The 16,350-nt window shown below is 44.0% G+C and overlaps 1 protein-coding gene across 2 annotated transcripts in view; it reads left to right on the top strand.

Annotated features, from left to right (window-relative positions):
• AGO2 (argonaute RISC catalytic component 2) overlaps positions 1-16,350 on the top strand; it is a 71,385-nt gene that overhangs the window by 32,033 nt on the left and 23,002 nt on the right. For both annotated transcript variants that reach the window (XM_070748350.1, XM_070748349.1), the window contains exons 5-10: positions 81-217; positions 370-504; positions 3,665-3,752; positions 6,052-6,199; positions 8,127-8,246; positions 15,877-15,999. In XM_070748350.1, coding sequence (XP_070604451.1) covers positions 81-217; positions 370-504; positions 3,665-3,752; positions 6,052-6,199; positions 8,127-8,246; positions 15,877-15,999 — 751 coding nt within the window. The remainder of the gene's footprint in view (positions 1-80; positions 218-369; positions 505-3,664; positions 3,753-6,051; positions 6,200-8,126; positions 8,247-15,876; positions 16,000-16,350) is intronic.

Here is a 16,350-nt window from a genome sequence, read left to right as displayed (position 1 = left end):
GTATATGTATATGTATATGTATATGTATATGTATATGTATATGTATATGTATATGTATATGTATTTTCTTCCCATGGCAGATATACTCCAGTGGGCCGATCTTTTTTTACTGCATCTGAAGGGTGTTCGAATCCTCTGGGAGGTGGCAGAGAAGTCTGGTTTGGATTCCATCAGTCAGTCAGGCCTTCCCTGTGGAAAATGATGCTGAACATCGATGGTAGGTTTTTTAAAATCTGCATTTGGGTGACTTTGCTTTAATCGCCTGGAAGGGCCCAGCTGAATGAGACCCGAAGGATATCCGAGAGTCGAGAAAAAGCCATTTTGGTATTATTGATTTGTGTGTGTGTGTGTTTCCCCTTTTATTTTCAGTCTCTGCGACAGCGTTTTATAAGGCCCAGCCGGTGATTGAATTTGTATGTGAAGTTCTTGATTTCAAAAGTATTGAAGAACAACAGAAACCTCTGACAGATTCCCAAAGGGTTAAGTTTACCAAAGAAATTAAAGGTAAGACAGGAAAAAAAGAGTTTAAAATGAGGTTACACAACCTTTTTTCTCTTGGGTGTTTACTGCGCAATTTGTCAAATGTGGCACGGCCCCCCCCCTTTTTGAAAAAAAGATCTTCTAATAAGCATTTTACCTATGACACCTCTGAATTCTGCAGAAAGAAATTTTTAATATGCTTTATTTCAGTGAGGGGCTTTCAAGTTTTCTTAAAAACTTCCCAGAACAGATTGACTTCAAAGTTCAGTGTTATATTAGGGGTTAATTGTTCAAAGGACTGGGCAGTTGAGTTGGGATGTTGCATAAAATGGTTGTCCAGAGAAAGTCCTTGACTTACAACCACAATTGAGGAATTTCTGTTGTTCGGCGAGATGCTAGAATTGCACCCAATTTTACGACCTGTTTTGTCAGAGTTGTTCAGAAAATTACAGTGGAGTTGTTAAGTGAGTCACATTGTCATTAAGTGAAACCAGCTTCCTCCCCGTCACTGACTTTGCTTGTTGGAAGCTGGCTAAGTCGCAAATGGCAATGCCTACGACCTGCGTATGTTACAACCTTGTAAAAGTTTGATCAAGTGACCGTGTGGATGCTACAACAGTTGTAAATGTGAACGCCTGATTATAAGTATGGCCCACCACCAGTGGCCAGTGGAACTGGGGACAGACCTGGACAATGAGGAGGTTGGGGAGCAACGTGAGCCAGTCCCGGAGTCTGGGCAAGGCTTTGATAAGTGCTCTGCATCCGAGGCAGAAACAGGGCCAGGGCCCTCTGACAGTTATCATTTAGCTTCGGAGTCAGAGATAAGTGGGGCAGAAGAACAGCTAGAGCCTGTTCCCGATGGACACATACGCAGAGCTGTCAGGAGAAGGGAACAGTTAAGGAACAGAGGTCGATTCGGGACTAAAGGCCCAAGGAGGCGCAGAATGGCCCCTCCCGTAGGGAATAAATAGGAGCAAAAGGGGAGAGGTGTTTGCAGGAGACAAATAGTTCTTTTATTAGTATGAAGACTTGCTTATCTGAGTTGGTGCCTCACAGAGACTCCTTGCCAAGTAACTCATTGTGCACCGTTGTGCCTGGAAGCTCTCGGCCTGGCTACTCTCCAAGGGCTGATGAGGTTTATTTATTTATTTTTTATTTTTTATTTATAGTTTGTGTTGGAAGGGACCCTGTGGGTCTTCTAGTCCAACCTCCTGCTGGTGAAGGGGACCCTATACTGTCCCAGACATATGGCAGTCCAGTCTCTTCTTGAAGGTCTCCAGTGTTGGGGCTTTCACAACCGCCACAGGCAGGCCATTCCATCGATTGATCGCTCTCACCGTCAGAAAGTTCCTCCTTATTTCCAGGTTGAGTCTCTCCTTGGACAGCTTCCATCCAGTTGCTCCTAGTCTGGCCCTCTGGTGCTTTGGAAAACAGTGTGACCCCCCTCCTCACTGTGGTAGCCCCTCAAGTGTTTGAGGACAACCAGATGTCCTCTTCGCTAGAATATCCATGCCCAGTTCCTGCAACCTTTCCTCGTATGTTTTGGTTCCCAGTCCCTTTATCATTCTCGTTGCTCTCTTCTGTCTTTTTTTTACAGAGTTACAATGTCTTTTTTGTAGTGTGGAGCCCAAAATTGAATTAGTACCTCCTTAGTTGATGCAGCTCAAGATTGTGTTGGCTTTGTTAGCTGCTGCTGCAAATTGTTAGCTCGTGTTTAGTTCGTTGTCCACCAGAACTCCTAGATCTCTCCAACAGTCACTTGTGTTGAGTGTGGTTTCACCCAATTTGTATGTAGGTTTTGGGTTTTTCTTACCTAGGTGTAGGATTTTACTTTTCTCTATGTTGAACTTCATTTTGTTTGCTTGGGCCCACTTTACAAGTCTGTCACAATCTTTCTGTATCCTGAGCCTATCCTCTGGGGCAGGGGTCCCCAAACTTTTTACACAGGGGGCCAGTTCACTGTCCCTCGGACTGTTGGAGGGCCGGACTATAAAAAAAAAACTATGAAGAAATTCCTATGCACACTGCACATTCCTTGTTTTAATGTAAAAAACAAAGTGGGAACGTACTATTTAGAGGGGGGAGAAGATCTGAAATTCATATATGTTTATGTTTTGTTTTTAATTTTCTTTTGTTGACATCTGATTGGCTATACAAGGTTTTCTTGGCTTATAGAAAAATGTATAAAGAAAGAAGGAAGCACTTTGGCATAATGGTTAATAAGTTAGAAATATAATTGGTGTTGCACTTTTTGAAGGAACATTAAGGAGGAAATTTAATTAAAAGAAAATGAATGTAACTGGATGACAAAATTAGAAAAAAAAACTTTTGCAACTTTTTTGATGATTGATATTAGTTACTAGCAAAATACTGCATTTTATTCATGGAAAATTAGATGGTACACTGTGTTGTTTGAATGTATGTTGAGAGAAAAATTTAAAAATATTACCACCACCCCAAAACAGTCCTTCCTTCCTCTGTCCCTCCATTCATTTCATTCTTCCTTCCTTCCTTGTTCCCTCCATTTCTCCTTCCTTCCTTCCCTCCTTCATTCTTCTCCACTTCTCCTTCCCTCCCTCTCTTTCCCTTTTCTTTCTTTCTCTCTCTCTCTCTTTTCCCTGTGCTCTTGTCACTCACCGGTGGGCCGAATAAATGGCCTCAGTGGGCCGCATGTGGCCCGCGGGCCATAGTTTGGGGACCGCTGCTCTGGGGTTTTGGCCACTCCCGCCAGCTTGGTGTCATCAGCAAATTTAATTAATTCCCCCTCTATTCCCTCATCTAGGTCTGTGGTTGCAGTTCACTCTTGAAAGACTTTTTGCCTGGACTTTTCTATATGTGTATGCTAGGAATGCACATTAGCCAAATAAAAAGGGGTTTTGTTGGGACAAGGAGTCTGTTTTGTGATCTCGTGAAGCTCTCGGTCAAAACAGTGTCTTCTTTTTTCCCCCAAGGCCATTTTAACCTTGAGCAGTTATTAAACAAATGGCTGTAAGTTGAGGGCTACCTGTACTGTCATCCCAAAGGTGTTTCTTCGGGAGAAAACTGGACCTTCTTGAAGGAAGTCCAGTTGCCTCCCGAAAAAGACACCTTTGGGATGACCACAACCTGAACGGCTGAGAATCGCTACAGACAATGTGGGCTCTCTATCAGAGGGAGAATAATGGTTCAATTGCTGTGTTACCAGGTCTTAAAGTGGAAATCACTCACTGTGGACAAATGAAAAGAAAATACCGTGTATGCAACGTTACGAGAAGACCAGCAAGTCACCAAACGTAATATGGACATTTTGTTTTGTCTTTTGCGGTTATCTAAAAATAAACTATGTTTCATATTCACTGCCTGGGATCTTACATCTCCTCAATAGATAAATGAGCAGGCAAAAAAATAATAATATTGGACATATATCATATGGGTTTATTCCATGTCCCAGTTTCAGAAGTTCTGATCCAAGGGAATAGTTCTTTTTGTTCACAGGGAAATGGGGCCCTGTTTTTTGAAGATTTTATTTTGACCCGTTGTTCTGTCGGGCTCTCTGGCAGAATCCTCCCGAAAATTCACAGGTACAAATTTCAGACACACACACGTTTGAAAATTCAAAACAATGTTCTTTATAATGAAAATTCACTTAAACCAAGCCCTCTTTTGGTATAGCAAAGAACACTCGTCTCCAAACAAACTGGTAATTTGTACAAGTCCCTTATCAGTTCTGTGATACTTAGCTTGCAGCTGTGAGGCAATTCACAGTCCTTCTTCTTTCACAAAGTGAAACACACTTTGCTCTGGTTTGGTTTCAAAGCGGGGAAAAATCAGCACACAAAAGGTCAAAGTCAGTAAAGCAGTCCCGAAACACAAGGATCAGATAATCCTCCACAATGGCCAAACCCACAGGCTGCTATTTATAGCAGCCTCACTAAAGACCACAGCCCCACCCAACCACAGGTGGCCTCATTTTCTTTGATAATAATCTCTCAGTTGTTGCCTATGCATCGCTCTCCGCATGCTTCGCTGTATCATTAACTCTTGTTCTGAATCCAAGGAGGAGCTAGATAATTGATCTCCTTCTGAGCTGTCTGCCACACTCTCCTCCCTGTCACTCATGTCTTCTTAGTCAGAGGAGCCTTCATCAGCAGATTCCATGGGGTGGGGGTGGGGGGCAAAACAGGCCTGCAGCATGTGGATGTCTTCCCCACATCCACAGTCCTTGGGGCAGGAGCTGGGCCAGAGCTAACCACAACACCTGTTGGGACTTGTTCGTTGGATTGAAATGCTTTTTTTTTTTAGAAGGTGAATAACAGAATAACAGAGTTGGAAGTCTTCTAGTTCAACCCCCTGCTCAGGCAAGAAACCCTAGACCATTTCAGACAAAAATTGTCCCATCTCTTCTTAAAAACTTCCAGTGTTGGAGCATTCACAATTTCTAGAGGCCAGCTGTTCCATAGATACATTATTCTAACTGTCAGGAAATTTCTCCTTCGTTTTAGGTTACTTCTCTCCTTGGCTATTTTTCATCTACTGCTTTTTGTCCTGCCTTCAGATTCTTTGGAGAATAGCTTGATACCCTCTTCTTTGTCACAACCCTTTAAATATTGGAAGACCCTTATCATATCATCCCTATTTTGAAACTGAGATTCATTTCAAGTAGACTGAACACATTAATCCTGATGGTGGTTTACAAGATTAGAAATCTTGTCGCTGAATCATTAAATAGGAATTGAAAAAAAGAAACCCTTTTATATCCAGAATAGAATATTATTCTGGGAAACTGAACACAAGAACAAGGGGCCACAATCTGAAGTTAGTTGGGGGAAAGATCAAAAGCAACATGAGAAAATATTATTTTACTGAAAGAGTAGTAGATCCTTGGAACCAACTTCCAGCAGACGTGGTAGATAAATCCACAGTAACTGAATTTAAACATGCCTGGGATAAACATATATCCATCCTAAGATAAAATAGAGAAAATAGTATAAGGGCAGACTAGATGGACCATGAGGTCTTTTTCTGCCGTCAGTCTTCTATGTTTCTATGTTATAAATTATTTAGCAATATGCCTTCAAACGTTTGCTGGATTCTAACTGGGAACTACTGTGCCATCATTAACAGTCAGTTAGCATTGACGTTGGCTTTTTCAAGGCAGAGAAGGGCAACCTGTAAACCAGGGATCCTCAACTCCTGGTCTGTGGCCTGTTAGGAACTAGGCTGCACAGCTGGAGATGAGCAGCTGATGAGTGAAACATGTGTGAGATTTAGATTTAATGCTCCTCTCCTCCCCCCCCCCCCCTCCATCCCTTTCCCCCAGTCTATGGAACAATTGTCTTCCATGAAACTGGTCATTCCTTGGTGCCAAAATGGTTGGGGGTCATTGCTCTAAACATGGAGTCTCCATCCTTGGCAGCTTTCAGGACTTCAACTCCCAGAAGCTGGCTGAGGAATTCTGGGAGTTGAAGTCCACAAGTCTTAAAGTTGCTAAGGTTGGAGACCCCTGCTCGAAACTATACCATCAGGCGGACTTGTAGCAATACTAATTTGTGCTTCCCTCCACCCTCTACCCTTCCCCTTGTTATTCTGCAGGTTTCCCCTTCAGCAGGAGAGTGGACAGACTGTTGAATGCACTGTAGCTCAATATTTCAAGGACAGGCACAAATTGGTATTACGCTACCCTCACCTTCCATGTTTACAAGTTGGACAGGAGCAGAAACATACGTACCTTCCCTTAGAGGTAACCTTGTTCCTATTGAGCCATTCTCCCCCCACCCCACCTCAAATCTTCGTCTATTTTCCTTATTTTGATTTTAAGACATGGCTCTTGTCATGATTTGACATGTTATTTCACTATAAGGTTGCCATATTTTTCTGTCTTAAAGGGAAATAACAGAGACATAGATATGTTTCTAAGACACTGTCTTTCCGATATGTATTCAAGATGGACTTCAAGAGATATACGTGTGTATGTATGTATGTATGTATGTATGTATGTATGTATGTATCTATCTATCTATCTATCTATCTATCTATCTATCTATCTATCTATCTATCTATCTATCTCTGTAACATATTTTTGCTGATAATGAAAATGAAGGGAGACTAGTATAGATCTACAGTATTTCAAGCTCTTTAGCTCTCATCAGCTAGCCATACCATTACTGGGATTTGAACCTGGCAGTCTGTCAAATCACCCTGGTACACCCAAATATGTCTGTCTGTCTGTCTGTCTGTCTGTCTGTCTGTCTGTCTGTCTGTCTGTCTGTCTGTCTGTCTTTCTTTCTTTCTTTCTTTCTTTCTTTCTTTCTTTCTTTCTTTCCTTCCATCCATCCATCCATCCATACACACACACACATACATACATACAGTACATACACACACATTGATGAGAGCAGCCAACAGAATTTCATTTTTAATGTGTGTCAGCGTGCCTATAGTAAAAATGACAATAAAGATAATCTGTCTGTCTGTCTGTCTGTATCTATCTATCTATCTATCTATCTATCTATCTGTCTATCTGTCTATCTGTCTATCTGTCTATCTGTCTATCTGTCTATCTGTCTATCTGTCTATCCGTCTATCCGTCTATCCGTCTATCCGTCTATCCGTCTATCCGTCTATCCGTCTATCCGTCTATCCGTCTATCCGTCTATCCGTCTATCCGTCTATCCGTCTATCCGTCTATCCGTCTATCCGTCTATCCGTCTATCCGTCTATCCGTCTATCCGTCTATCCGTCTATCCGTCTATCCGTCTATCCGTCTAGTCTGTCTGTCTGTCTGTCTGTCTGTCTGTCTGTCTGTCTGTCTGTCTGTCTGTCTGTCTATCTATCTATCTATCTATCTATCTATCTATCTATCTATCTATCTATCTATCTAGTCTGTCTAGTCTGTCTGTCTGTCTGTCTGTCTGTCTGTCTGTCTGTCTGTCTGTCTGTCTGTCTATCTATCTATCTATCTATCTATCTATCTAGTCTGTCTAGTCTGTCTGTCTGTCTGTCTGTCTGTCTGTCTGTCTGTCTGTCTATCTATCTATCTATCTATCTATCTATCTATCTATCTATCTATCTATCTAAAGTCACCTTTCATTTGTGAAGTTGTTTAAGAAAAATGAAGCAAAATGAGAAGATCAATCACTGGTCTTGTGTGTGTGTGTGTGTGTGTGCGTGCGCGCGCTAAAAGTCGATAGTTTGGATAATATGGGAAATACTGTTTTTGTGACCTCTCAGAGAAATAGTCGACATGTGGCTAGCCCTGTTGAAGCTATGTAATATCTGATCAACCCTTTCAATGAGATTGCAGGTAGTCCTTGACTGATGACTGGTTACTTAGCAACCATTCGAAGTTATGACAGTTTCCCAAAAAATGTTCTTATAATCAGGAGTCCATGTTTTGATATCATTGCTCCTGTACTTCCTGTGATCATGTGATCACATTTTAGACATTCACCAACCAACCCACATCCTGTGGTCATGTGGCCACAATTTGTACCTTTAATTTTTTTTGCGCTGCAATCTGGCAGTATTTCCAGTTCCCAGCTAACATCACATGTTGGGGACAAATGGATTCGAAGACTACCTGTATAGGGGCAGCTCAAGAAGCAGCATGCTATATATAATTTTTCCCTACATACTTTGACAATAACGTTTTGGCTGTGTTGTTTTAGGTATGCAATATAGTTGCAGGACAGAGATGTATTAAGAAGCTGACAGACAATCAAACTTCTACTATGATTAGAGCAACGGCGAGATCAGCCCCAGATCGTCAGGAAGAGATCAGCAAATTGGTGAGCATCAACCCTATAAGGTAGACCAGACTTGGAAGCACATACCAGGCTTAATAGCAGTAACTATGAGAGGGATCTTGGAGTCCTAGTCGACAACCAGTTAAATATGAGCCAGCCATTTGCGGGAGCAACCAAAAAGGCCTATTCATTCATTCATTCATTCATTTATTTTATTATTTTATTTTATTTTATTTTATTTTATTTTATTTTATTTTATTTTATTTTATTTTATTTTATTTTATTTTATTTTATTTTATTTTATTTTATTTTATTTTATTTTATTTTATTTTATTTTATTTTATTTTATTTTATTTTATTTTATTTTATTTTATTTATTATTAGATTTATATGCCGGCCCTCTCTGTAGACTCGGGGCGGCTCACAGCAACAATAAAACAATGTAAAACAAATCTAATAATTTAAAAAAACACTAAAAACCCCATTATTAAAAGCAAAATACACACAAACATACCATGTATAAACTGTATAGGCCTGGGGGAGATGTCTCAATTTCCCCATGCCTGACGGCAGAGGTGGGTTTTAAGAAGTTTCCGAAAGGCAAGGAGGGTGGGGGCAGTTCTAATCTCCGGGGGGAGTTGGTTCCAGAGGGTCGAGGCCGCCATAGAGAAGGCTCTTCCCCTGGGTCCCGCCAAACGACATTGTTTAGTTGATGGGACCCGGAGAAGGCCAACTCTGTGGGACCTAATCGGTCGCTGGGATTCGTGCGGCAGAAGGCGGTCCCGGAGATATTCTGGTCTGATGCCATGAAGGGCTTTATAGGTCATAACCAACACTTTGAATTGTGACCGGAAACTGATCGGCAACCAATGCAGACTGCGGAGTGTTGGTGTAACATGGGCATACCTAGGGAAGCCCATGATTGCTCTCACAGCTGCATTCTGCACGATCTGAAGTTTCCGAACACTTTTCAAAGGTAGCCCCATGTAGAGAGCATTACAGTAGTCGAACCTCAAGGTGATGAGGCATGAGTGACTGTGAGCAGTGAGTCCCGGTCCAGATAGGGAAGGTTGGAGACTGGCCGATAGTTGTTAAGAATGGCTGGGTCCAGGGAAGGCTTCTTGAGGAGGGGGCGCAATCCTAAGCTACATTAACAGAGAGATACAATCAAGATCAAGGGTGGTACTAATACTACTATATAAAGCCTTAGTTAGACCACATCTGGAGTACTGCATCCAGGTTTTGGTCACTACACTATTAATAAGTACGTTGAGACACTAGAAAAAATACGGAGAAGAGCAAACATGACGATTAGGGGAATGGAGACTACAAGATAAGAACAGTTACAGGAACTGGGCATGGCTAGTCCAGTAAAGAGGAGGACCAGGGGAGACATGATAGCAATCTCCCAATATTTGTGGGGCTGCTAAAGAGAGGAGGAGAATAAGCTGTTTTCCAAGTCACCTGAAGGCCAGAACTGAACAACTGAACAAGGAGAGATTCATCTTGGAAGTGAGAAATTTCCTGACAATTGGAACAATCAACCTATAGTACAGAAGTTGCCATCAGAAGCTGTGGGAGCTTCGTCATGGAGGCTTTCAAGAAGAGACTGGACTGACATTTGTCAGACATGGTAAAGGGCAAGTGTGGGCAACCTCTGGGCTCTTTGGGCCCTCTGGCCCCACCCCTCTCCCTCCCCTCCCAGTCACTCCTCACCTAGCCTGAGACGGTAAGGGTGACAGCAGTGGATGGAGAAGTGGGCGGGGCCTATTCTCCACCATCTCACTCTTGCTGGAGCTTCTTCTGGCCCTTGTTGGTGCTGGGCATGTCTTGGTCGCTTGGGGAGATGTGCAAGCTGCTCTCCGGTCTGAGACACTGGCCTGACTCGGTTTGTTTGTTTGTTTGTTTGTCTGTCTGTCTGTCTGTCTGTCTGTCTGTCTGTCTGTCTGTCTGTCTGTCTGTCTATCTATCTACATTTATCTATTTATTTATCTATCTATTTATTTATTTATTCATTTATATATTCATCTATCTATCTATCTATCTATCTATCTATCTATCTATCTATCTATCTATCTATCTATCTATCTATCTATCTATCTATCTATCTATCTATCTATCTATCTATCTATTAGATTTGTATGCCGTCCCTCTCCGTAGACTCGGGGCAGCTCACAACAGCAATAGAACAATTCATAACAAATCTAATAATTTAAAAAACTTTTTTAAAAAACCCATTATTAATCAGACATACATACAAACATACCATAAATAAACTGTATAGGCCCGGGGGAGATATCTCAATTCCCCCATGCCTGGCTGCAAAGGTGGGTTTTAAGGAGTTTACGGAAGGCAAGGAGGGTGGGGGCAGTTCTAATCTCCGGGGGGAGCTGGTTCCAGAGAGTTGGGGCCGCCACAGAGAAGGCTCTTCCCCTGGGACCCGACAAACGACATTGTTTAGTTGACGGGACCCGGGGAAGGCCAACTCTGTGGGACCTAATCGGTTGCTGGGATTCTTGTGGTTGTGACCGACACCGGCCTTGCTAACAGAAGGGCAGGCTGAGAGGGCATGGGATCCGGGAGGAGAGGGACGATGGAAAGGAAGGCAGCCCGCCAAACCTTGCACACAGGGGTCAGTGCGGGTGTGTGCGCGCACACGCTGAGGAATGCACGTGAGTTGCGTTGGAGGCTTCCTATGGGTGATCTTCCTCCTCCCTCGGCTGGACGAAGGGAAAGAAGGGGGGGCGGCGTGAGGAACGTAAGAGGAGAAGCCTGGCTGGCTTTCCTTTTGGTGTGGGGAAGACCCCAATACCCCCTCCATGGCCTGCCCACTGCTCTCGCAGCGCCTTGTGCGACACATCGAAATTTAGCGTGTCTGCCTGGTGTCTGTGGTGCACCCAGCATTCTTCACTTTTTCCTGCAGTGGAACCTGCCCTGACACTCATAGAAACATAGAAACCTGACGGCAGAAAAAGACCTCATGGTCCATCTAGTCTGCCCTTATACTATTTCCTGTATTTTATCTTAGGATGGATCTATGTTTATCCCAGGCATGTTTAAATTCAGTTACTGTGGATTTATCTACCACATCTGCTGGAAGTTTGTTCCAAGGATCTACTACTCTTTCAGTAAAATAATATTTTCTCATGTTGCTTTTGATCTTTCCCCCAACTAACTTCAGATTGTGTCCCCTTGTTCTTGTGTTCACTTTCCTATTAAAAACACTTCCCTCCTGGACCTTATTTAACCCTTTAACATATTTAAATGTTTCGATCGTGTCCCCCCTTTTCCTTCTGTCCTCCAGACTATACAGATTGAGTTCATGAAGTCTTTCCTGATACGTTTTATGCTTCAGATCTTCCACCATTCTTGTAGCCCATCTTTGGACCCATTCAATTTTGTCAATATCTTTTTGTAGGTGAGGTCTCCAGAACTGAACACAGTACTCCAAATGTGGTCTCACCAGCACTCTATATAAGGGGATCACAATCTCCCTCTTCCTGCTTGTTATACCTCTATTATACCTCATCCTGCCAAATTTGGACAAAGGGGGCCCAAAATACCCCCAAGGCAAACTTGCTGGGGCAGATTCGCTTAAACTGCAGCGTAGAATCCCCCAGGTCTCTGGCTGTTGCGAGGAAATGAGTCCTGAAGCGGAAGAGGGACTTGCGGAAGTGCTTTCGGGAGATGTGCAATGCAAAAAGGGCAGAAATGCTGCTGCCCTCCCCTCTTTCCTATCCACGTGTGTGGGCGAAGGCATTGACTGCTGGCATTGTGGTGGGTAAATGTGAGCAGTTTTCCCACAGAGAGGCCAGAGCACGAGTAGTACGTAGGAAGGGAGAGGTAGTGAGACATGTGTTGGTGAGTGAAAAAGAGAGAAGGGCAACCTGCAAATCTAGGAAGGGAGACTGAGTGCGCAGTTTCTGCTACGGCAATCTCACGCTACTCACCAGAGCCTACAAAACTTTCGCCAGACCCATCCTTGAATACAGCTCATCTGTCTGGAACCCATACCACATCTCAGACATCAACACCCTCGAAAATGTCCAAAGATACTTCACCAGAAGAGCCCTTCACTCCTCCACTGGAAACAGAATGCCCTACGAAAGCAGACTATCAATCCTAGGTCTAGAAAGCTTAGAACTACGACGCCTAAAACACGATCTAAGTATTGCCCACAAAATCATATGCTGCAACGTCCTGCCTGTCAATGACTACTTCAGCTTCAACCGCAACAACACAAGAGCACGCAACAAATTCAAACTTAATATTAATCGCTCCAAGCTTGACTTTAAAAAATATGACTTTAGCAATCGAGTTGTCGAAGCGTGGAACTCATTACCCGACTCTGTGGTGTCAACCCCTAACCCCCAACATTTCTCCCTTAGACTCTCCACGATTGACCTCTCCAGGTTCCTAAGAAGTCAGTAAGGGGCGTACATAAGTGCACAAGCCTGCATTTCATCCCCTGTCCAATTGTCTTTCCTTATCTTATATATCATATATCTTCTCTTCTACTTTTATATCTTTTCTTTATATATAATACTTCATATCTATCCTCTTCAATATGTATTGTGTATTGGACTAAATAAACAAACAAACAAATAAACAAATAAATAAAATAAGAGTGAGAGAATGAGGGGGAAAATGAGAGAGGGACAGAAATAGAGAATGAGAGGGACGGTGAGGGGCTGAGAGATACATAGAGGAAGGGGAGAGAGGAGGAGACGGGAGGGGGAGAGAGTTACATAGAGAGGGAGAGAGGAAAAGAGTGGGGGAGAGAGATACAGAGAGGGAGGAAGAGAGATACATGGAGAGAGGGAGGGGAAGGTAGGGGGAGATACATAGAGGGGACAGAGGAAGAGAGAGGGGGAGGAGGATAAGGGGGAAAGAGGGAGGGAGATAGATACAGAGAAGGAGAGAAAGATAGAAACAGAGAGATGGAGGGACAACATCATTTTAGATGACAAAAAGGTTTTTGTGGCTCCTGGTGTTTTTTAAAAACCAGTTCTCTGCTCTAACAACCGGCTGGGTAGGCGTAGCTGGGGAGGTGTCATGTGACTGAGTGGGCGTGAGTGACGTCAAGTTGGCCACACCCACCCTGGTTTTGTGGCTCCCGCTGTTTTCTTTTCTATGAGAAATGGGTCCAGATGGCTCTTTGAGTGTTTAAGGTTGCAGACCCCTGTTATACGGTCTCCTGCTTGGGCAGAGGGTTGGACTAGATTTAATTTAATTTAATTAATTTGACTTCTATGCCACCCAATCCCAGATGACCCACAAGGTCCTTTCCGAGTCTGTTAATTTGTAATGACCCCTTTTTCTTCTGGATTTATGGATTATTACAATCAGCTATGTAGACCTGAAGTTACTTTTATCAGAAGAGCTACGGGAACAGAGCTGGTGTGAATGTCCTTCCCTTCTTCCCTCTTTTCTTCTCAGGAGGATTAAGGGATGGGGAGCAGTCTGAGATGTTTTTGTAAACCACTTTCTTGGCCTGGATTCAAATCTTGTTTATCTACTTGTTGCCTTGGCAGTGGAGCTTCTCTGTGTCCCTCAAGGCCATCCTCGGGGCTCCCTGTAGTGGCTCTCTCCTGTCCCTTATTGGCACAGTAGGAAGGAGACCCATGGGCACTGGGGTATGTTCCATGTCTGGAGGAACATCGCAAAATGTCTTCCCACACTCTCATTCCCAGCGGCGAGGTTTTAAAACATTTCAGGCAGTAGCAAGAGAGAAAATGATGGCATTTGGAGACGATTAGAGAGAAAGAATGGAGAAAAAAAACAAGACTCTTGTTGCAGGCATAGAACACAGAATAACAGAGTTGAAAGGGGCATTTTTGGAGGTTTTATAATCCAGGGGTCTGCAACCTTAAACACTCAGAGAGCCATTTGGAACTGTTTCTCAAAGAAAACAAAACAGCGGGAGCCACAAAACCTGGCTGGGAGTGGCCAACTTGGCGTCACTCACTTTGACCAGTCACAGGATCCCCTAGCCACGCCTACACAGCTGGTCATTGGGGCAGAGAACTGGTTGTTAAAAAACACTGGGAACCACAAAATACCTTTGACATCTCTCTCTCTCTCCCTCTCTCTGTCTTTCTCTCCCCCCCCTCTCTCTGTATCTCTCTGTCTCTTCCCTGATTCTCCATCCCCTGCTGTCACCCTTACCTTCTCAGGCCAGGTGAGGAGTGACTGGAAGGAGAGGGTGAGAGGCGGCGATCACCTGACAGGAAGCCATAGCAGAGGGTCCAGAGAGCCCCATGTGGCTCCATAGCTGCAGGTTGCTCACACCTGTTCTAGTCCAACCCCCTGCTGGATGGGGAGACCCTATACCAGTAATGTCTTACTTTTTTTTCCTTGGATGCCGAAAGAGCGTGTGTGTGCACTATCGCACATGCATGAGTGCCCGCATTCATAATTCATTGCCAGGGGAGGGCAAAAATGGCTCCCCCTACCTCCCGGAGGACGTCTGGAGGCAGGAAACGGCCTTTTCCCCAACTTCTGGTGGGCTCGTGTTTTGTCCTCCCCAGGCTCCAAAGGCATCACTGGAGCTGGGGGAGGGTAAAAAATGCCCTCCCCCATCCTCCCGGAGGCTGCCTGGAAGCCAAAAACGCCCTCCCAGAGCGCCTGTGCAAGCCAAAAACCACCTGGCCGGCACACACATGCACGTTGGAGCTGAGCCAGGGCAATGGCCTGTGTGCCAGCAGATATGGCTCTGAATGCCACTTCTGGAACCCGTGCCATTGGTTCGCCACCACTGTCCTATACCATTTCAGTGCTGAACCTCCTGCAACTTCTGAAGTCAAGCTGTTCCACTGGTTAATTGTTTCTCTTTTAGTTCTCGATGGCTTCTCCTTGATTACATTTCATCTGTTGTTTCTTGTCTTGCCTTCAGTTGCTTTGGAAAATAGGTTGACCCTCCCTATTTAGCATTTAGGCTTATATACCGCTTCATAGTGTTTTTACAGCCCTCTCTAAGTGGTTTACAGAATCAGCCTCTTGGCCCCAACAATCTGGGTCCTCATTTTATCCACCTCGGAAGGATGGGAGGCTGAGTCAACCTTGAGCCTACTGAGATTTGATCTGCCAAACTGCTGGCAGCCGGTGATCAGCAGAAGTAGCTTGCAGCGCTGCACTCTAACCACTGACCCACTCAAATATTGGAAGATTGCTATCATGTCCCCCCCCAGCCCTTGCTTTCATCAGATATTCTTATATCAGGATGACCAGAACTGAATGCAGACTGCATAGATTTAAAAACTTGAAAGAGTTTAGGATTGATTTTCCATTGCAACTAAAACAACCATAATCAATTTAATTTTAGATAACAGTAGCAATAGCACTTAGATTTATATACCGCTTCACAATGCTTTACAGCTCTCTCTAAGCGTTTACAGAGAATAAGCATAATGCTCCCCACAATCTGGGTCCTCGTTTTATCGACTTTGGAAGGATGGAAGGCTGAGTCAACCTTGAGCCTACTGAGATTCGATCTGCCAAACTGCTGGCAGCTGTTATTTTTTAATTTATATTTTTGAAAAACCGTGGTATAGACGTTCCGCGAAGTTCGAACCCGCGAAAATCGAGGGAACACTGTACTGCACTCTAACCACTGTGCCACCGAGGCTTCTGTTGTCTTTGTATGAAATATATATATTTTCCCCCCTTCTAGATGCGAAGTGCAAGCTTTAATACCGACCCTTTCGTTCGAGAGTTTGGGATCATGGTCAAAGATGAAATGACGGACGTCACGGGGAGAGTGTTACAGCCACCTTCGATTCTCTACGGAGGCCGGGTACGTCAGGTCATAAGGATTTCAAGTTCTCCTTTTGCCTGTTGGTCGTGGTGCAGAATTGGGAGGATGGTTTCCCATGGTTTCAGATGGGCTGGGAAGTGTCAAGGTTGGCAGATATTCTGGGGTTAAATGCTCTGTATAAATTGTGCAGTTTTCACATTTGGGAATGACTTCCCAGTGGAGAAGCCCTTAGTAAGGGGAACTGCTCTGTCCACTGGGAATGTCCTGAGGGCACCAGAACATTTGGAATGAACATGCAGGAGGTTGGGTGTTGGAAGAAGCCATCAAGACACGCAGTTGTGCATGTGAGACCCCAGTTTTAACTTTCCCCTGTGCAACGAGGGTCGCCCA

The sequence above is a fragment of the Erythrolamprus reginae genome, chromosome 3 (genome assembly GCF_031021105.1).
Source record: "Erythrolamprus reginae isolate rEryReg1 chromosome 3, rEryReg1.hap1, whole genome shotgun sequence".
Lineage (NCBI taxonomy): Eukaryota > Metazoa > Chordata > Lepidosauria > Squamata > Dipsadidae > Erythrolamprus > Erythrolamprus reginae.
Note: the sequence above shows the minus strand (reverse complement) of the source record. Positions and strands in the feature narration are given on the sequence as shown.